Raw genomic sequence first — 22,329 nt, forward strand, 5'->3', positions numbered from 1 at the left:
TGGTGGTGGTAATGGTCGTTGCTGGTAGTGGTTGTTGGTGGTGGTAGTGGTCGTTGGTGTTAGTGGTCGTTGGTGGTGGTAGTGGTCGTTGGTGGTAGTGGTCGTTGGTGGTAGTGGTCGTTGCTGGTAGTGGTTGTTGTTAGTGGTAGTGGTCGTTGGTGGTAGTGGTTGTTGGTGGTAGTGGTCATTGGTGGTAGTGGTCGTTGATGGTAGTGTTCGTTGTTGTTGATGATTGTTGGTGGTAGTAGTTGTTGGTGGTAGTGGTCGTTGGTGGTAGTGGTCGTTGTTGGTAGTGGTCGTTGTTGTTGATGACAGTGGTTGTTGGTGGTCGTTGTTGGTAGTGGTCGTTGTTGTTGATGATTGTTGGTGGTAGTGGTTGTTGGTGGTAGTGGTTGTTGTTGGTGGTAGTGGTCGTTGGTGGTAGTGGTCGTTGGTAGTAGTGGTCGTTGGTGGTGGTAGTGGTCGTTGGTGGTAGTGGTCGTTGGTGGTAGTGGCTGTTGGTAGTGGTAGTGGTCGTTGATGGTAGTGGGTGTTGTTGGTGGTAGTGGTCGTTGGTGGTAGTGGTCGTTGTTGGTAGTGGTCGTTGGTGGTAGTGGTTGTTGGTGGTAGTGATTGTTGGTGGTAGTGGTTGTTGGTGGTAGTGGTCGTTGGTGGTAGTGGTTGTTGGTGGTAGTGGTCGTTGTTGGTAGTGGTCGTTGTTGTTGATGATTGTTGGTGGTAGTAGTAGTTGGTGGTAGTGGTCGTTGGTGGTAGTGGTCGTTTTTGTTGATGACAGTGGTTGTTGGTGGTGGTAGTGGTCGTTGTTGGTAGTGGTCGTTGTTGTTGATGACTGTTGGAGGTAGTGGTTGTTGGTGGTAGTGGTTGTTGTTGGTGGTAGTTGTCGTTGGTGGTAGTGGTCGTTGGTGGTAGTGGTCGTTGTTGTTAATGATTGTTGGTGGTAGTGGTCGTTGTTGTTGATGATTGTTGGTGGTAGTGGTTGTTGGTGGTAGTGGTTGTTGGTGGTAGTGGTTGTTGGTGGTAGTGGTTGTTGGTGGTAGTGATTGTTGGTGTAGGGATTGGTGAAGGGTGTTGGTGATGGTTGTTGGTGTTAGGGATTGTTGATGTTAGTGGTTGTTGGTGTTAGTGGTTGTTGGCAATTGTGATTGTTGGCAATTGTGATTGTTGGTGGCTGTGGTTGTTTGGTTGTTGTTGAGAGTAGTGTTTGATGGTTGGTGTTGTTGGTGGTATTTGTGATTGTTGTTATTGTTTGTTGATTGATGTCTGTGGCTGTTGGATGTTTGTGGTAGTAGTTGTTGTTTGTCCAGGCATTGGTTGTTAGTGGTAGTGGTTGTTAGTGGTAGTGGTTGTTAGTGGTAATGATTCTTGGAGTAATGATTGTTGGTGGTTGTTGGTTTATGGTAGTGGTTGTTGGTAGTGGTTGTTGGTGGTGGTGGTTGTTGTTGGTGGTGGTGGTTGTTGGGGGTGGTTGTTGTTGGTAGTGGTTGTTGTTGTTGGTGGTGGTTGGTGGTGGTTGTTGGTTGATGGTAGTGGTTGTTGGTAGTAGAGGTTTTTGGTGGTACTGGTTGTTGGTGGTACTGGTTGTTAGTGGTAGTGTTTGCTGGTGGTAGTGGTTGTTGGTGGATATTGGTGGTAGTGATTGATGGTGGTTGTGATTGTTGGTGGTAGAGGTTGTTGTTGGTAGTAGTGGTTGTTGTTGGTAATTGCGGTTGTTGGTGTCAGTGGTTGTTGTTAATTGTGTTTCTTCGTGGTTGTGGTTGTTGGTGGTTGTGATTGTTGGTGGTTGTGGTTGTTTGGTTGTTGTTGATGGTGGTGATTGATGGAGGTTGTTTGTGCAGGTATTAGTTGTTGGTAGTAGTGGCTGATGGTTGTTGTTGGTGGTATTTGTGGTTGTTGGTAGTGGTTGCTTGTTGATGTCTCTGGTTGTTGGGTGTTTGTGGTAATGGTTGTTGGGTGTTGGTGGTAATGGTTGGTGATGAGTTATAGGCAGCTTCAAATAGCCCAGAAACATCGAAACATGCCCTGAAAACATGTGTGTGTGCGTGTGTGTGTGTGTGTGTGTGATCTGAGGAGAGGCAATAGCAATGTTATTGATGCTTTGACCTCTCCACCAACTTGAACATCGGAAGAAGAATTTTCTTTTTTTCCAAAAAAATTGAGAATAATTTACAAGATGTCATCATTCGTACCGACGCTAAAACTCCAGAAATTGTTATCCATTATGCACAGAGATAATATGAAACTCATCAGAGAAATGCAACATAAAGGAAACAAAGCATACAATCTAGGGCTGTCAATCACTACTGTTAACACCACGATCAATACTAGGCTCACTGTTAATACTAACCAACGAAAGCACCACTGATGACACCAGTCAATACTAGCACCCCCTATTAAACACCACAGTCAATACTAGCAACATTAGATTGTTGTCATTGCAGTGAAACACACACAAGGAATCATTCAGAATCTTGTACACCACATATGTAAGACCAATCCTGGAGAATGCGGCCCCAGCATGGAGCCCGTACCTTATCAAGCACAAGACGAAGCTGGAAAAAGTCCAAAGGTATGCTACTAGACTAGTCCCAGAACTAAGAGGCATGAGTTATGAGGAAAGGCTGCGGGAAATGCACCTTACGACACTGGAAGACAGAGGGGGGACATGATCACAACCTACAAAATCCTCAGGGGAATCGACCGGGTAAACAAGGATGAACTATTCAACACTGAAGGGACGCGAAGGGGACACAGGTGGAAACTGAGTACCCAAATGAGCCACAGAGACATTAGAAAGAACTTTTGCAGTGTCAGTTTAGTTAGTAAATGGAATGCACTAGGATGTGATGTGGTAGAGGCTGACTCCATACACAGTTTCAAATGTAGATATGATAGAGCCCAATAGGCTCAGGAATCTGTACACCAGTTGATTGACGGTTGAGAGGCGGGACCAAAGAGCCAAAGCTCAACCCCCGCAAGCACAATTAGGTGAGTACACACACACACTCCCCCCCCCCCACACACACACAAACACTCCCCTCCCCCCCCACACACAGCCACACCTAAATCACCACACACAATCATAGTAGCGTTACTACCGCCTCATCATCGGGACTCCATGATGAGGCGGCATACTCTAAGACTGGCCTCACGTAGGCAGTGTAAAGCGCCCTTAATGCCTCCTTACTTAGGTTTCTGAATGATGTTCTAACTTTTGCCAGTGTAGAGTACGCTGCTGTCGTTATCCTATTTATATGTGCCTCAGGAGATAGATTAGGTGTTACGTCCACCCCCAGGTCTCTTTCGCGCGTCGTCACAGGTAGGCTGTTCCCCTTCATTGTGTACTGTCCCTTTGGTCTCCTATCTCCTAGTCTCATTTCCATAACTTTACATTTGCTCGTGTTGAATTCCAGTAGCCATTTCTCTGACCATCTCTGCAACCTGTTCAGGTCCTATTGGAGGATCCGGCAATCCTCATCTGTCACAACTCTTCTCATCAACTTTGCGTCATCCGCAAACATCGACATGTAGGACTCTACACCTGTAAACATGTCGTTAACATATACTAGAAATGGAATTGGTCCCAGCACCGATCCTTGTGGTACTCCACTTGTTACTGTTGGCCAGTCTGACTTCTCGCCCCTTACCGTAACTCTTTGGCTCCTTCCTGTTAGGAAGTTCCTTATCCATGCTAGGACTTTTTCCCCCAACCCCGCCTGCCTCTCGAGCTTGAACAGCAGTCTCATGTGCGGTACTGTATCAAAGGCTTTTGGCAGTCCAGATATATGCAGTCTGCCCAACCATCTCTGTCCTGTCTTATCCTTGTTATTTTATCATAGAATTGCAGAAGGTTTGTTAGGCACGATTTCCCTGTCCAGAACCCATGTTGATGTTTGTTCACAAACCTAATGTTCTCCAGGTGTGCAACCAGTCGTTGCCTAATTATTCTTTCCAGTATTTTACAGGGGATTTTTGTCAGCAATACAGGTCTATAGTTAAGTGCCTCCTCCCTATCACCTTTCTTGAAGATCGGCACGACATTTGCCTTCTTCCAGCAACTGGGCAATTCTCCTGACATAAGTGACTCATTTAAAATCATTGCTAGCGGCACGCTGAGGGCCTGCGCTGCTTCTTATAGTATCCACGGTGATACTTTGTCTGGTCCAAATGCTTTAGTTGCATCTAGAGTTGTCAACTGTTTCATTACCTCCTCTGCTGTCACCTCTATATCTGATAGTCTTTCATCTAGGGTAACCCCTTCCAACAATGGGAGCTGCTCAGGCTCGGTAGTGAACACTCCATGGAAACTGGCATTCAGTGCCTCGCAGATTTCCTTGTCACTTTCAGTATATGCCCCCTCTGTCTTCCTTAGTCTTGTCACTTGGTCGTTCACCGACATTTTTCTTCTTATATGACTGTGTAGTAACTTAGGTTGTTTTTTCGCTTTGATTGGAATATCGTTCTCATAGTCCCTTTCCGATGTTCGTCTTATGTTAATGTAATCATTCTTGAGAGATATATATACAAGAGTTGTTACATTCTTGTACAGCCACTAGTACGCGTAGCGTTTCGGGCAGGTCCCTGGAATACGATCCCCTGCCGCGAAGAATCGTTTTTTCATCCAAGTACACATTTTACTGTTGCGTTAAACAGAGGCTACAGTTAAGGAATTGCGCCCAGTAAATCCTCCCCGGCCAGGATACGAGAACCCATGACATAGCGCTCGCGGAACGCCAGGTGTGTGTGTGTGTGTGTGTGTGTGTGTGTGTGTGTGTGTGTGTGTGTGTGTGTGTGTGTGTTCCTAGCTCTGATGTATCTGATCCTGTTGTCCTCTGTCCTTTGTCTTCTGTACTTCCTCCACTCCCGTCTGCTGGCCATTTTTTCTTCCTAACACTGTCTATTAAACCATGGGTTATTATATTCCTTCTTATTTTTTCCCTTTACTGTTGGTATAAATCTCTCTTCGGCCTCCTGGCATTTCTGTATGACTAGGTCCATCATATCTTGGACTGTTTTTCCTCTAATTTCTTCCTCCCACTGCACTTCACCCAGATAGTCCCTTATCCTCTTATAGTCCCCTTTCCTGTAGTCACCTCTCCTTTCCCAGATCTCTTGTCCCTTGGTCATAAGTTTGAATTCCGTCAAGTAGTCAAAGACTAGGACACAATGGTCACTGGCCCCTAGAGGTATTTCATGCTCTAAATTCTCGATATTTTCTACGTTCTGGGTGAAAATCAGGTCTAATAGGCTCGGTGCATCTCCTCCTCTTTCCCCTTGTGTCTTCCTTCACAAGTTGTGTTAGGAAATTCCTGTCTATAACATATACTAATTTTGCTCCCCACGTTTCGTAACCTCCATGGGGATTCCTTGATTCCCAATTTATCTCTCCATGATTTAGTGTGTGTGTGTGTGTGTGTGTGTGTGTGTGTGTGTGTGTGTGTGTGTGTGTGTGTGTGTGTGTGTGTGTGTGTGTGTGTGTGTGTGTGTGTGTGTGTGTGTGTGTGTGTGTGTGTGTGTGTGTGTGTGTGTGTGTGTGTGTGTTTGTGTGTGATCTAAGGAGAGGCAATAGCAATGTAATTGATGCTTTGACCTCTCCAGCAACTTTAACATCAGAAGAAGAATTAATTTTCTTTTTTTCTAAAAAATTGAGAATAATTTACAAGATGTCATCATTCGTACCGACGCTAAAACTTCGCTCCAGACATTGTTACCCAGGAAACACAGAGATAATATGAATCTCATCCGAGAAATTCAACATAAAGGAAACGAAGCACACAATCTAAGGCTGTCAATCACTACTGTTAACACCACGATTAATACTAGGCTCACTGTTAATACTAACCAACGAAAGCACCACTGATGACACCAGTCAATACTAGAACCCCTATTAAACACCACAGTCAATATTAGCAACATAAGATTGTTGTTATTGCAGTAAAACACACACACACATACCCACACAAACACCCCCCCCCCACACACACAGCCACACCTAAATCACCACACACAATCATAGTAGCGTTACTAATGGTGGTCCAGGATCTTAACACCTTGTGTTCCCAATGATCACAAAGACTCCCTACATCCTATGGTACCTACAACCCCTGCTACTTTTGTACCCTCTGGATTACCTAGCTCTACAGTATGCTTCCTAAGCCATCTATGCGCGCTCTCTACTACCCCGGGCTCTCTAGGTACTGTATCTTACCCCTCCCCTTAAAATAAGAGTCATATCGGAAGAATAGCACTCAAGAGGGCAACCTATACTCTTGCTCCCTCCGTTCCTGAAGTGTCACTCCTCCAGTTGGTGACGTGGCTCGTACCACCTTGCCAGTCACTTGCCTCATTATATCTCCATCTCGCATAGGACCGGGTGTGATGGGTGTTCCCTGAACACCTACAAGAAATCCTCTCTCCATGGCTACGAGTGTACTCTAACGGCTCGTTACCACTGTAAGATTCAGTGCATGCAGCGCCTCCACCGCGTCGTGCACTCTGAGATAGTCTTGCACTTCCACTGCATCCTACAGGTACTCCATGTTTCCTCTCATGATCTCCTCTTCGCCAATCTTCTCTATTCTCGGTTCCTCTTCTCCCATAGGTGCGTTGCCTCCTCACAGTGGCACTTGTCTCCTGTACTCCATCTAGCAGCTTCCTCTCTTCCACACTAGGCTTTTGCGATGGCTCAATGCCCCTCTGGTTAGGCTGGCGCCTACCCTGGGTGTACCTATTTCCTGCTTTCTTCGTATTGCCTTTCCTATACCATTCGCTCCTTCGTTCCCGACGAACATTTTCACTCCTCCATGCGATTCTCTTCCCTGCAGACGTCTTCTTCGGTTCGTGGTTGGGCTCATCCACCTCCCTGTGGCTCGCCTCATCACGGTGGTTCATCTTGCACCTCCCACTATTCATCTGGCCGGCATAGGGCGCACTGCGTCGTGGCTCCTCCACTCTGCCCCTCACTGCCGTTCGGTCATCCACTGAGCTTACTTTATTCACGTTTCTGTGTGGAGGGAGTGCGGTCTGCAGCCTCTTCACCGCCCCAGGCGTTTGTACAGCTGCTCCTCGCCACTCCTCCACACGCATCATCAGGCTTAGTCGGAGGTCCTCGTCGGGGTTTTCCACGACCTGCGACGACCTCTCTGCACTCTCGCCCTCGTTGTCGTCGTCTTTGGCGACGTTTCCCCTGACGAAGTCGGCTTCCTCACTACCATCTGGAACGACCGATACCTCACCTGGCAGGGTTGTACCGCTGCTTGCAACATAGGCACTCCTGACCCAATCGGGTTGTATCCTGCCTCCTCCGAGGTCATTACCCAGCACCATCTGTACATGCTCTAGGGGTAACTTAGGGGCTACAGCTACTATAGCATTCTCGACTCCGCAGTCGGCAATCAGCTGTACTTCGTGAAGTGGCAACCTGTATTCCTCCCCCACACTGCGTATCCTCACCACTCCCACAGGGGAATCATTAAATTCCTTGGGGAGAATACTCCTGGTTACCATACTTATGTCAGCACCCGTATCTCGAAGAACGGCCACCTCCACTGGGTCTGACTTTCCAAACTTCACGTTGGCCCCGAAAACGAAGGGATGTTCAGCCAACTTCAATTCCCAACCATTCACGTTGGGTCCACTATAATATGGGGTGTGAACAAACACTCTCTCCTCTTCCAACATTAGTCCCATATTCCTTTGGTGCTCCTCAAACTCGCGGGCATAATGTCCTCTCACACCACAGTTAAAGCATCGGCTGCCTTCCCTGGGCGGCCACTCGCCAGTCCCCCTGGCGGTACCACTTGCAGACGTTCGCTGGGTCCTCCTTGGACTCCCTGTCGTCGTGTCCGGGGCTGCAGCACTTGCTCCCGAGCTAGGTCCACTGCTCAAAGCTTGGGGCTTCCTCACCGCGTCCCTTGAGCTCTTGAACTGGGTTACTTCATTGGGTACACTACCCTTGGGAGAGTCCCCACCCGTCCTCGCTCTTCCTGAACTCCTAAAGTTCCCTCCCGACCTGGGGTAAGGCGAGTGTCTGGGCGGCCCTCCCTCCTGAGATGTAGTGCCTCCTTCAGCATGTCGGCTCGGTCCGCTGCAGCCTTCAGGTCCTTAATACCTGCTTCTCTCACCCTTACTCGCAACTCAGGATGGAGCACTGACATAAACTTCTCCATCACTATCAGTCGTTTGATCTCATCCGTCGACTCCGCTTCCTCCGCCTTCAACCAACGTAGGAATTTCCGTTCCATATCCCTGGCGGTCTCGGCATAAGACTTCCCCGACGCTCTTGTACACTCTCTGAACCGCTTCCAGTACATCTCCGGAGTCAGCCGGAATGAGTGGAGCACCGCATTCTTAATCGCGTCGTAACTAGTACACTCCTCTAGGTCCAGCATGTTGTAGGCTTCCCGGGCCTCGCCGGTCAACCTGCCCTGGACCAGAGCAGCCCAATCATCTTCTGGCCACTCCTTCAGAGTTGCTATTCGTTCAAAGTGTTTGAAGAATGCCTCAGCTTCTTGTGGTTCGAACGTAGGTAAGTCACGTTCCATTACCTTGAGGTCATCCCGCCGTGCAAGTAGTGAGGGCAGACCACACTCAATGCGACGGAATTCGACTTCTTTCTTTGCCTTTATCTCCTCCAGTTGCAGTTGTCTCTCTCCTTCTCGCTGCATTTGCGCTTCTCTTTCCTCTCGCCGCAGCTGGGCTTCCAGTTGCATCTTCATTATTTCCGGTTGCAGGCTCCTCTTACTACAGCTGGACTTTCCACTGCTCCCATGTTCACTGTGAATTCTCTCCACACTGGTAGGCGCTTGGGGTGGCTCTAGTCGGGACGGTTCACCTTGCGAAGGCTCTTCTTGGGAGGGCTCTCCTTGAGACGGCTCCTCTCCCGTCACCTCCTCTCGAGCTGTGAGCTGTGCCATGATCTCTATCCTTCGCTCCGCAACCTTAGTCGTCCTCAACCTGATCCCAAAGTGGTTTGCCACTTGTTGGAGCTGGGCCTTGGTACACTCTTCCAAAATTCTCTCGTCCCTTGTGTCAATAAATTTCTTTACTTTGTCCTCCTCCATCTCGATATCATCGAGCATACACGACAGCACAGACAAGTTAGTAGGTACTAATTTCACCGTTTCAGTCCCTTAGCTGGTTGGACAACAGTACCACTGAATTCACTGGCCACACTGTATTAGTATCCTGTGTTATGATCTCAGCCTACAGGAGAAACGAGTCTCCCCCTTGAGAGTTATTCAACAAGCCTGACCTAACTAGAAAGTATAGGAAATATAGAGGCGATAACACAGATGTAAAATAGTTTGTTGGATTCAATGAACAATTTAAGATTATGGGCAGTAAATAAGAAAATAAATAAATGACTGGATAGGAGATGTGGATATTTTGCTGGAGGCGTGAGGCTCGCTTCTGGAGGGCTTTGATCTCACTTGAGGCCAGACATCGCAGGGGGAAAGCCACGCTCCGTTTGAGCTCCTGTCAGAAAGGAACCCCTAGTGATATATCTCCAAGAGAAGTGTGCAGACGTGCCAGCTGTGGAATTGAGCTGAGAACGTTGTGGTCTCAAGTCCTGGACAGCGAGGAGAGTTTATTAAGGTGCCCAGAGACATTTTCGTGGGCTGTGTGGAGCGCCCTGATCAGACGCCATCAGAGGGATAGCGCCCTCGACTAGACAATCTGTGGTAAGCACGATTTAAGCCAGTTCATAGTGATTGCTTGTAGTTGGTCGTGTGCCCAGCGACAGTAGCAATGTTTATTTATAAGTTAGACATGTTTTGGTAAGGCAGGAAGCCTAAATGAGAGGACGGAGATGAGAGAGACAGCTGGAGGGACGAGCAGCGCGCCCTCTCCCGTCGACTGCCAGAGCCCAGCTCCTGGTAGCAGAGGACCCCTCCCTGAGTGAGTGAGGACCGCCGGGCGAGGTGGAGCATGGACCCGCCCCAAAACGGGGGAGTCCACTCACACAGTATGTAGTGAGCAGATGGATGTAGGAGGCAAACATGTTGTGTGGTTATTTTTGTTTATGTATTTTAATGGAAACATTTTTATTGGAGTGTCAATGGGTTGCAGGTTTGTCTTTGGGGAAGAAGTTGCTGAGAACTTCGAAGCCAGCACAGAGGGAGTAGTTGATGTAACTCCAAGGTAGTGGAGCAGAGGACCTCGAGGTGTGAAGAGAAGCAGTGAAGAGGAGTGTCACGTGCTTCTGTAGAGGTGGTGAAGCACCATAGTTGCTCGAGGGAACTTCATGGTGTAGCAGCCAAGAGAGCTGTGGAGGAACCTAGCAGAAGGGTGAAGCACCGTAATTGCTCAAGGAAAACTTAATGGTAGCAGCCTGGAGGAGCTGCAGAGGATCCTGGTAGTTAAGCCCGGAAGAACCTGAAGAGATCAGGGTAGTGAACTTCCAGAGGTGGAAGGAAAGTTCTAAATGATTACTTGTAGAGAGGTAATCGAGTGTTTGGTTGTCATTATCGTGCAAGACGCAGTGAGAGGTAATTGATTGTTTGCATTCTTATGTCAAGGAGTGTTTTATACTGAAGTTTAGAGTTACAATCGTAGGCTGGATTATCTATAGATGTATGTGTTCTAGGACTGATAGGGTGATCGATTGATCATTGTTGTGTATCAAGGAACATTTATACTGATATATGTTATTGCATTCACGTGCTGATTTTCCTTGTACACGTTTATATATATATATATATATATATATATATATATATATATATATATATATATATATATATATATATATATATATATATATATATAAGATATATATATATATATATATATATATATATATATATATATATATATATATATATATTCTCTTGTTGATAGTGCAACAGTGTATGTAGACTTGATCTACTTGAGGAGGTTGATAGTATCAGGTGGTGAACCAGGAGATAGGATACCACTTGATAAGCTGATGATAGAGTTCTGATGATGTTGGAGTGCAACCTGATTGTAATAGTATAGAGTATAGGATTCATTATTATTATATGTATGTATGTATTGTGTATGTGCTTTGTCCAGTAAATGTATTCCAATTTGCTGGTGTTTGCCCTTGTCCTAGTGAGGCTTCCCAGGAAATAGTAAAGGAAGAGAGAGAGAGAGAGAGAGAGAGAGAGAGAGAGAGAGAACCAAGAACCACCGCTGTGGACAGGGTAGGACGGAAAACTAGTAAGTCAAAGGGGATTGAGGAGATCATATCACATAAGGAGAGAGTGCGGAGTCACAGCGGCTCGAGTGGGTGTGTGCACGTGACAACGAGGTTAAGTGTTGGAGCTGCATCCCCTAAACGTGTGACGTTGAGCCCCTCTCCAAGAGCCAGAAGTGCCTAGTGTGATCTCCTAGTGAGGTATAAGCACTCTACCGAGTTGTGGGTTGGGTTGTCTGTAAAGAAGGATCAACAACACAACGACAACACCACCAACACACAAAATATAACAAATTGGGGGCCTGTCCGGGAGAGTGAACTGACACACCCACACCCTGTCCAAGAGTGGATTAGTACACCCCTTGTTGAAATAGATAAACTGTGTGACCGCAGGTGTATATTCTCTCTCTTGGGAAGACTCACAGGACAAGATGGATAAGGTGCAAGCATTTGTGGAGTCAGGCAAGCCTGAGGACTTGGAAGGTTGCACGAGGGATCAATTAAAACAAATAGCAGAAAAATGTGGCATTAGGTTGAAAGTATCTAAAGTAGCTGGGATGAAGGATGAGATCCTGAGGCAGTTAAGAGCCAAAAGTGAAGCGGCAGAACAAGGAGCCCAAAAAGGAGCTGAAAGTGGAAAGGAGGATGATGGGCAGGATGAAGTGAGATCCCAGGGATCGAGTAGGAGCAGCAAGAGTAGCCGCAGTAGCAGAAGTAGCCGAAATAGGAGTTTGGAGATATTCCAGTTAGAGCTCCAGATGCAGCGTGAGGACAAGGAGAGACAGTTCCAGCTGGAGAAGATGAAATTGGAACTCCAGATGAAAAATGAAGCCGAGAAGGAAAAAGAGAAAACCAGACTGGAAGTAGAAAAAGAGAAAACCAGAGTAAGAGAACTGGAGTTGGAACAGGAGAAAGAAAAAGAAAAAGCCCAGGTTGAAAAAGAAAAAGAGAGAACAAAACAAATGCAGAGAGAAGCGAATAGAACCTTGGCTGAACAAAGGATTGAACATGGGTTGCCAGAGAGCACTACCAAGGTATCACACTCACCAGATGTTAGGGTTAGGGAGAAGGACATTCCCTTGTTTGTTCCTGAAGAGGCAGAGAGCTTTTTCGAGCACTTTGAAAAGGTGGCCAGTATCAAGGAGTGGCCACAGGAGGAATGGGCCCAGCTGGTCCAGTTAAGATTTATCGGTGCAGCCAGGGAGGCATACACCCAGTTGCCACTGGAAGAGTGCCAGGATTATGCCACGGTAAAGAGCAGCATATTGCGTTCGTTTCAGTTAACCCCAGAAGCTTATAGGAAGCGCTTCAGAGAGATGGTGAAAGTTGGAGCAAGTACGTTTGCCGAGACGGCAAGGGATCTGGAATGACGATTCCAGAAGTGGGTTGAGGCTGCTGGAGTTGGATCCTACGCTGACCTGAAGCAACTGATGGTCATGGAGAAGTTCTTGGAGATGATGCATCCCGAAACAAAGTTCAAGATCCAAGAAGCAGGGATAAAGGACGTGAAAGATGCCGCAGATAGGGCGGATATGATTACTGAAGCATACAAGAGCTTGAGGGAGAACAGAGTGAGAAGTGAGGCGAGATGCAGCAATTGCAGTCCAGTGGAGTCTGGGGAGGAAGAAATTATGAAAGACCCAGAGGAGTCTGGGGTGAGAAGAATTTTGATAAATGGGCAGATAAACGTGAGTACTCTAAAACTCAGAAGAGTAGGTCGCGCACTTCGTCTGAAAGTGAGGATGGAGGAGCTAAACGAGAAACTAATTGTGATCCAGGAAATCAAGAGTCCAGTAAAGCCCCACAGAGTGCAGGTAATATGGCTGGCTCGAGTAACTCTCATGTGAGTGGACAAAGTCAGAGCCGCTTTGGTACATATAGAAGAGACTTTTCCCAGGTGAGGTGTTACAATTGTAACGGATTGGGTCACGTGATGCGAGACTGTCGGCAGGGCAAGAGAGTTGTGACCCTGGCCATGTGTGACCCCCGAGGTAAATATACTAATGTGTTCCAAGACAAACCACAGAAGGTGAACTTAGTGAACGAGAGGTATAGGCCGTTCATGAGCAAAGGTTGGATCAGTATAGGAGGCCAGCCTGAGGTAGAAGTTGGTATCTTAAGGGATACCGGAGCTAATCAGAGCTTGATTACGAGAAGCCTGATTGGGAACGATCGACGGTTAGCTGGCAGGAGTAAGATGAAAGTATACGGGTTATTGTCTGAGAGTGACATGCCTGTATGTACTGTCCAGCTAAGGTCGGAATATGTGTCGGCAGAGGTGATGTTGGGAGTATGCCCCAACATACCTGTTCCAGGAGTCCAAGTGATCCTGGGGAATGACTTTTGTGGGACAAAGGTGTTGCCAGGAATCATAGCGGAGACTGTGCCAGAGGAGTGCCCAGAAGGCCACGGCACGGGTGGGACACCTGAGAGTGTGAACCTGACTGACATCCGAGGAGATGAGTCAGGAGACCACCAAGCCATTGAGTACCCTGTCTCGGTAGTGATGAAGGCAGAGGTGGCCGACAAGGAAGACGCTGGAGAAGATGAGACAGTGTCGATTAAACCGGTAGAAGATATCGATGTAGATATAGCATGGCTGTTTGATGAAGGTCCAGCCCAGGAAAATGAAGTCTCGGTGAGGTCAAAAGTGAAGATGGCCCAGCCGAAGAAGAATCATGTGAAGAGAGCGGACCTGAGTAGAGCCCAGATTGCTGAAATTAAGAGTCGGAAAGTGAATGCAACTGTGCTGAGCAGAAATGAAGAAAGATGTGGACATACTGAGGACGGAAGTGGAGCGCCAAGTGGTCCACGAGCACAGAGGCATATGGATAGTGGTGGAGAGGTCAAAGCATCAATAACATTGCTATTGCCTCTCCTCAGATCACACACACACACACACACACACACACACACACACATGTTTTCAGGGCATGTTTCGATGTTTCTGGGTTATTTGAAGCTGCCTATAACTCGTCACCAACCATTACCACCAACACCCAACAACCATTACCACAAACACCCAACAACCAGAGACATCAACAAGCAACCACTACCAACAACCACAAATACCACCAACAACAACTATCAGCCACTACTACCAACAACTAATACCTGCACAAACAACCTCCGTCAATCACCACCATCAACAACAACCAAACAACCACAACCACCAACAATCACAACAACCAACAATCAGTACCACCAAAAACCACTACCACCAACAACCACCACCAACAACCACCACCGCCAACAACCACTACCATCAACCACCAACAATCAGTACCACTAACAACCACTACCACTAACAACCAATGAATGGACAAACAACAACTACTACGACAAACATCCAACAGCGACAGACATCAATCAACAAACAATAACAACAATCACAAATACCACCAACAACACCAACCATCAAACACTACTCTCAACAACAACCAAACAACCACAGCCACCAACAACCACAACCATCAACAACCACAACTATCAACAACCACAACCACAAACAATCACAATTGCCAACAACCACTAACACCAACAACCATCACCAACAACCTTCACCAATCCCTACACAATCACTACCACCAACAACCACTACCACCAACAACCACTACCACCAACAATGATCAACAACAACGACTACCAACAACAACCAATACCACCAACAACTACCACCAACAATCATTAACAACAACGACCACTACCACCAACAACCACTACCACCAACAACAACGACCACTACCACCAACAACAACCACTACCACCAACAACAACCACTACCACCAACAATCATCAACAATAACGACCACTACCACCAACAACAACCACTACCACCAACAATCATCAACAACAACGACCACTACCACCAACAACAACCACTACCACCAACAACTACTACCACCAACAACTACTACCACCAACAATCATCAACAACAACGACCACTACCAAAAACGACCACTACCAAAAACCACCACTACCACCAACAACCACTACCACCAACGACCACTACAACCAACGACCACTACCACCAACAACAACCAATACCAGCAACGACCACTACCATCACCAACAACCACTACCACCAACGATCACTACCACCAACAACCACAACCACCAACAACTACTACCACCAACAATCATCAACAACAACGACCACTACCACCAACGACCACTACCACCAACAACAACCACTACCACCAACAATCATCAACAACAACGACCACTACCAAGAACGACCACTACCTCCAACAACAACCACTATCACCAACAACTACTACCGCCAACAATCATCAACAACAACGACCACTACCAACAACGACAACTACCACTAACGACCACTACCACCACCAACAACCACTACCACCAACAATCATCAACAACAACGACCACTACCAACAACGACCACTACCAACAACAACCACTACCACCAACGACCACTACAACCAGCGACCACTACCACCAACAACAACAACTACCAGCAACGACCACTACCACCACCAACAACCACTACCACCAACGATCACTACCACCAACAACCACAACCACCAACAACTACTACCACCAACAATCATCAACAACAACGACCACTACTACCAACGACCACTACCACCAACAACAACCACTACCACCAACAATCATCAACAACAACGACCACTACCAAGAACGACCACTACCACCAACAACAACCACTATCACCAACAACTACTACCGCCAACAATCATCAACAACAACGACCACTACCAACAACGACAACTACCACCAACGACCACTACCACCACCAACAACAACTACCACCAACAACCACTACCACCAATAATCATCAACAACAACGACCACTACCAACAACGACCACTACCAACAACAACAACCACTAAAACCAAAAACTACTGCCACCAACAATCATCAACAACAACGACACTACCAAAAACGACCACTACCACCAACAACCACTACTACCAACAACAACCACTACCAGCAACGACCACTACAACCAACGACCACTACCATCACCAACAACCACAACCACCAATGACCACTACCACCAACGATCACTACCACCAACGACCACTACCACCAACGACCACTACCACCAACGATCACTACCACCAACGACCACTACCACCAACGATCACTACCACCAACGACCACTACCACCAACGACCACTACCACCAACGACCACTACCACCAACGATCACTACCACCAACGATCACTACCACCAACAACAACCACTACCACCAACAACAACCACTACCACCAACAACTACTACCACCATCGACCACTACCACCAACAATTATCAACAACAACAACCACTATCACCAACAACCACTACCACCAACAACCACTACCACCAACGACCACTACCACCAACGACCACTACCACCAACAACAACTACCAGCAACGACCTCTACCACCAACGACCACTACCACCAACGACCACTACCACCAACAACCACTACCACCAACGACCACTACAACCAACGACCAATACCACCAACAACAACCACTACCAGCAACAACCACTACCACCACCAACAACCACTACCACCAACGATCACTACCACCAACAACCACAACCACCAACAACTACTACCACCAACAATCATCAACAACAACGACCACTACCACCAACAACAACCACTACCACCAACATCATCAACAACAACGACCACTACCAAGAACGACCACTACCACCAACAACAACCACTATCACCAACAACTACTACCGCCAACAATCATCAACAACAACGACCACTACCAACAACGACAACTACCACCAACGACCACTACCACCACCAACAACCACTACCACCAACAATCATCAACAACAACGACCACTACCAACAACGACCACTACCAACAACAACAACCACTACCACCAACAATCATCAACACCAACGACCACTACCAAAAACGACCACTACCACCAACAACCACTACCACAAACAACAACCACTACCAGCAACGACCTCTACCACCAACGACCACTACCACCACCAACAACCACTACCACCAATGACCACTACCACCAACGATCACTACCACCAACGACCACTACTACCAACGACCACTACCACCAACGATCACTACCACCAACGACCACTACCACCAACGATCACTACCACCAACGACCACTACCACCAACGACCACTACCACCAACGACCACTACCACCAACGATCACTACCACCAACGACCACTACCACCAACGACCACTACCACCATCGATCACTATCACCAACGATCACTACCACCAACGACCACTACCACCAACGACCACTACCACCAACAACAACCACTACCACCAACAACTACTATCACTAACAATTATCAACAACAACAACCACTATCACCAACAACCACTACCACCAACAACCACTACCACCAACGACCACTACCACCAACGACCACTACCACCAACAACAACCACTACCAGCAACGACCACTACCACCAACGACCACTACCACCACCAACAACCACTAACGCAAATGACCACTACCACCAACGACCACTACCACCAACGACCACTACCACCAACGACCACTACCAACAACGATCACTACCACCAACGACCACTACCACCAACGATCACTACCACCAACGACCACTACCACCAACGATCACTACCACCAACGATCACTACCACCAACGACCACTACCACCAACGACCACTACCACCAACGACCACTACCACCAACGATCACTACCACCAACGATCACTACCACCAACGACCACTACCACCAACGACCACTACCACCAACAACAACCACTACCACCAACAACTACTACCACCAACAATTATCAACAACAACAACCATTATCACCAACAACCACTACCACCAACGACCACTACCACCAACGATCACTACCACCACCAACGATCACTACCACCAACAACCACTACCACCAACAACAATCATCAACAACAACAACGACTATCACCAACGACCACTACCACCAACAACCACTACCACCAACGATCACTACAACCAACGACTACTACCACCAACGACCTATACCACCAACGACCACTACCACCAACGACCACTACCAATAACGACCACTACCACCAACGATCACTACCACCAACAACCACTACCACCAACAACCACTACCACCAACGACCACTACCACCACAAACAACAACTACCACCAACGACCACTACCACCAACGACCACTACCACCAACGACCACGACCACCAACGACCACTACCACCAACGACCACTACCACCACCAACGATCACTACCACCACCAACGATCACTACCACCACCAACAACCACTACAAGCAACGACCACTACCACCACCAACAACCACTACCTCCAACAACCACTACCACCAACGACCACTACCACCAACAACCACTACCAACAACCACTACCAGCAACGACCACTACCACCACCAACAACCACTACCACCAACGACCACAACCACCAACGACCACTACCACCAACGACCACTACCACCACCAACAACCACTACCAGCAACGACCACTACCACCACCAACAACCACAACCACCAACGACCACTACCACCAACGACCACTACCACCAACGACCACTACCACCTACAACCACTACCACCAACAACAACCACTACCACCAACGACCACTACCACCACAAACAACCACTACCACCACCAACAACCACTCTCCACTACCACTACCAGACATTGTTATCCATTAAGCACAGCGATAATATGAAACTCATCAGAGAAATGCTACATACAGGAAACGAAGCACACAATATAGGACTGTCAATCACTACTGGTAACACCACGATCAATACTAGGCTCACTGTTAATACTTACCAACGAAAGCACCACTGGTGACACCAGTCAATACTAGTACCCCTATTAAACACCACAGTCAATACTAGCAACATTAGATTGTTGTCATTGCAGTGAAACACACACACACATACACACATAAACACTCCCTCCCCCCCCCCTCACACACACACACCCACACAAACACAAACACTCCCCCCCCCACCCCACACACAGCCACACCTAAATCACCACACACAATCATAGTAGCGTTACTAGTGGTGGTCCAGGATCTTAACACCTTGTGTTCCCAATGATCACAAAGACTCCCTACATCCTGTGGTACCTACAACCCCTGCTACTTTTGTACCCTCTGGATACCCCAGCTCTACAGTATGCTTCCTAAGCCATCTACGCGCGCTCTTTACTACCCCGGGCTCTCTAGTTACTGTATCTTAACACAGGATGTATCCACATCACGTACAAATCCTAGGAATATTCTACCTTAGTAGATTTCTTCTAAGCTTACTATATATCCCTCATCCTGTCTTCTAATGTTACAAGTACACGGTCGGAAACTGTTTTCAATATTCTAGCCATCTGAAGATGCCTCAACTACTCAAAACTGTTTTGTGCATTATTGTCTTCGGAATCATTTGCTTCCTCGCCATACGATAAGAAAACATCAATTATGGGAGGGTGTTAAAATAGTAAATTTTGAGACACGAACAAACCCGGGCGGAAGCCTCCCCACTGACGTATATTTTGATGGAGCGGATTCGAGGCGTTTCAAGGCACGAAACGCCGCTGCCATCTGCTCCAGGCTGGGTGGATGAAGCCAACAGCTTCTTGGCGTAATTTAGCCTTCGTAGAGACACAACTGCAATGAATATGAGGCAATACATTGACCAGCTAAAAGCCCATTTGGTAATTATGGGTGTGAGACCCGACCCACAAAAAACAGGCTTTGTAAGCCTCGGGGTTCATATCATAATGATTGTGATATCTATGGTAGCACTTCTTTAATACTACAACAAAAAGGCTCGTGAGAGAAACAGTTGCATCTTGAAGACTCCAAAAATAGCATCAAGTCGAGCTTCAATTTATCGCACTCCAATGGCAGATGAGAAAAATGGGACACCATAAAATAAAAATGACTTGATTGATCGTGGAGGAAGTGAGATTCCTGCCACAAAACAGATTAGGCCAACCGAAAACCTCAATGTCCGCGGCGTGCAAGCCGCCAACCCCCTCCAACCGTCAGAGGACGTAAACCCCCTCCAACCGTCAGAGGACGTTAGTCCCCTCCAACCGTCAGAGGACGTAAACCCCCTCCAACCGTCAGCAGACGTAAACCCCCTCCAACCGTCAGAGGACATCAACCCCCTCCAACCGTCAGAGGACATCAACCCCCTCCAACCGTCAGGAGAGGCCAAACACGATAAAAATTCTGTGGCTGTTAAGGCCAATAATTCACCTGACAATGGTTAGGTGACAGTAGAAAACAAACGCCGTAATACCGGTGATGCCCTAAAACCCAAAACGGGATCGACAACAGCAACGGAAGAAGGATCAGAGCCCATAAGCTCCGGTAACACTCCCGGAGGAGAACACAAAACCGAAAACGGTAACCCCGTCAAGTCAAACTCGGCCCATGGACGAAGTGAAGATGATAGAAAACTTTCTCGGTTAGTATTTATCCCGCCCGACTTCCGGTCGGTTATAATAGGCTCGAAAGGTAAAACCCGTTCCGATATATAAAAGACTTTTTAGGTCAAGATAATAATACCGACAAAAGAACAATGTCTTAGAGACACAATTGTTGAAGGATATAAGACAAATGTTGAAAAGGCCATTAGTAAAATTAATTTAATTATTGAGGACCATAAAAAGCTGTTGGCCCAACGGGAGGAGGAAAAGGCCAAACGGGAGGAGGAAAAGGCCAAACGGGAGGAGGAAAAGGCCAAACGGGAGGAGAGAAAGGCCAAACGGGAGGAGGAAAAGGCCAAATGGGAGGAGAGAAAGGCCAAACGGGAGGAGGCAGCTAAAGCCAGAGAGGAACTGGCAGCGCAGGGCATTTAAAAGACCATAGAAGTCGGAGAAAAATACAGGAAAGTGATCCTTGGGCCCAAGGGTGATTCAATAAACAAACTCACCGAAAAACACCAAGTCCACATCAACGTTCCTGCACGAGGGGAATAAGGCCCAACCGAAGTTATTGGACTTGAGGAAAATGTACTGTCAGCAATTAATGATATTGAAGAACTCGTGGCGTAACATCAGAAAAAGACCATTTAAAAGACCATAGAAGTCGGAGAGGAACACAGGAAAGTGATCCTTGGCCCGAAGGGTGATACAATAAACAAACTCACCGAAAAACACCACGTAAAAATCACCGTTCCTGGACGAGGGGAACAAGGCCCAATCGAAGTTATTGGACTTGAAGAAAATGTATTGACAGCAATTAATGATATTGAAAAACTCGTTGCGGAACGTCAGAAAAAATTAAAACAATACAAAACAAAATGTAAAAAGGAATAAAAACCGACCCATCGTGAAGGGTGACGGTCTCGCTTTATGGAGGCCAGAGTTCAATCCCCGAGCGTCCTAGAGCGCTGGGAAGCACCATTCCTTCCCCCCGTCCCTTGAGGTTACCTTGAGGTGTTTCCGGGGCTTAGCGTCCCCGCGGCCCGGTCGTCGACCAGGCCTCCATCCCTAATCCTGATCGTGATCCCTTCCAAGTACTATAATAGGGACGATATAAGTGCAATGTGTGACCGACGGCTTGGCGCTTTTCCCTGACAAGTCCCCTCCCTGTGATCGTGGGTCTGCGGGTTCACCACCACCCATCGTCTGCGGGTTCACCACCACCCATCGTCTGCGGGTTCGCCACCACCCATCGTCTGCGGGTTCACCACCACCCATCGTCTGCGGGTCTGCGGGTTCACCACCACCTCAGGCTAGTAGTTAGGTTATTTATTTATTTATTTAGTTATTATTTATTAATTTTTTATTGATTTAATTTTTATTTAATTTTAATTTTATTTAATTTTTAATTTAATTTTATTTATTTATTTAGTTATTTATTATTATTAATTAATTTATTTTTTATGGTGGTTGGTGGTAGTGGTTGTTGGTGGTAGTGGTTGTTGGTGGTAGTGGTCGTTGGTGGTAGTGGTCGTTGGTGGTGGTAGTGGTTGTTGGTGGTGGTAGTGGTTGTTGGTGGTGGTAGTGGTCGTTGGTGGTAGTGGTTGTTGGTGGTGGTAGTGGTCGTTGGTGGCAGTGGTTGTTGGTGGTGGTAGTGGTTGTTGGTGGTGGTAGTGGTTGTTGGTGGTAGTGGATGTTGGTGGTAGTGGTCGTTGGTGGTGGTAGTGGTTGTTGGTCGTGGTAGT

The 22,329-nt window shown here is 47.3% G+C and overlaps 1 protein-coding gene across 1 annotated transcript; it reads left to right on the forward strand.

Annotated features, from left to right (window-relative positions):
- Positions 1–12,900: 12,900 nt before the first annotated feature.
- On the forward strand, positions 12,901–21,019 carry LOC123763736 (DDRGK domain-containing protein 1-like). Its single transcript, XM_069332674.1, has 3 exons — positions 12,901–12,972; positions 20,429–20,625; positions 20,749–21,019. The coding sequence occupies exons 1-3, from the start codon at positions 12,901–12,903 to the stop codon at positions 21,017–21,019; spliced, it is 540 nt and encodes a 179-aa protein (XP_069188775.1).
- Positions 21,020–22,329: the final 1,310 nt, after the last annotated feature.

The sequence above is a fragment of the Procambarus clarkii genome, chromosome 28 (assembly GCF_040958095.1).
Source record: "Procambarus clarkii isolate CNS0578487 chromosome 28, FALCON_Pclarkii_2.0, whole genome shotgun sequence".
NCBI lineage: Eukaryota > Metazoa > Arthropoda > Malacostraca > Decapoda > Cambaridae > Procambarus > Procambarus clarkii.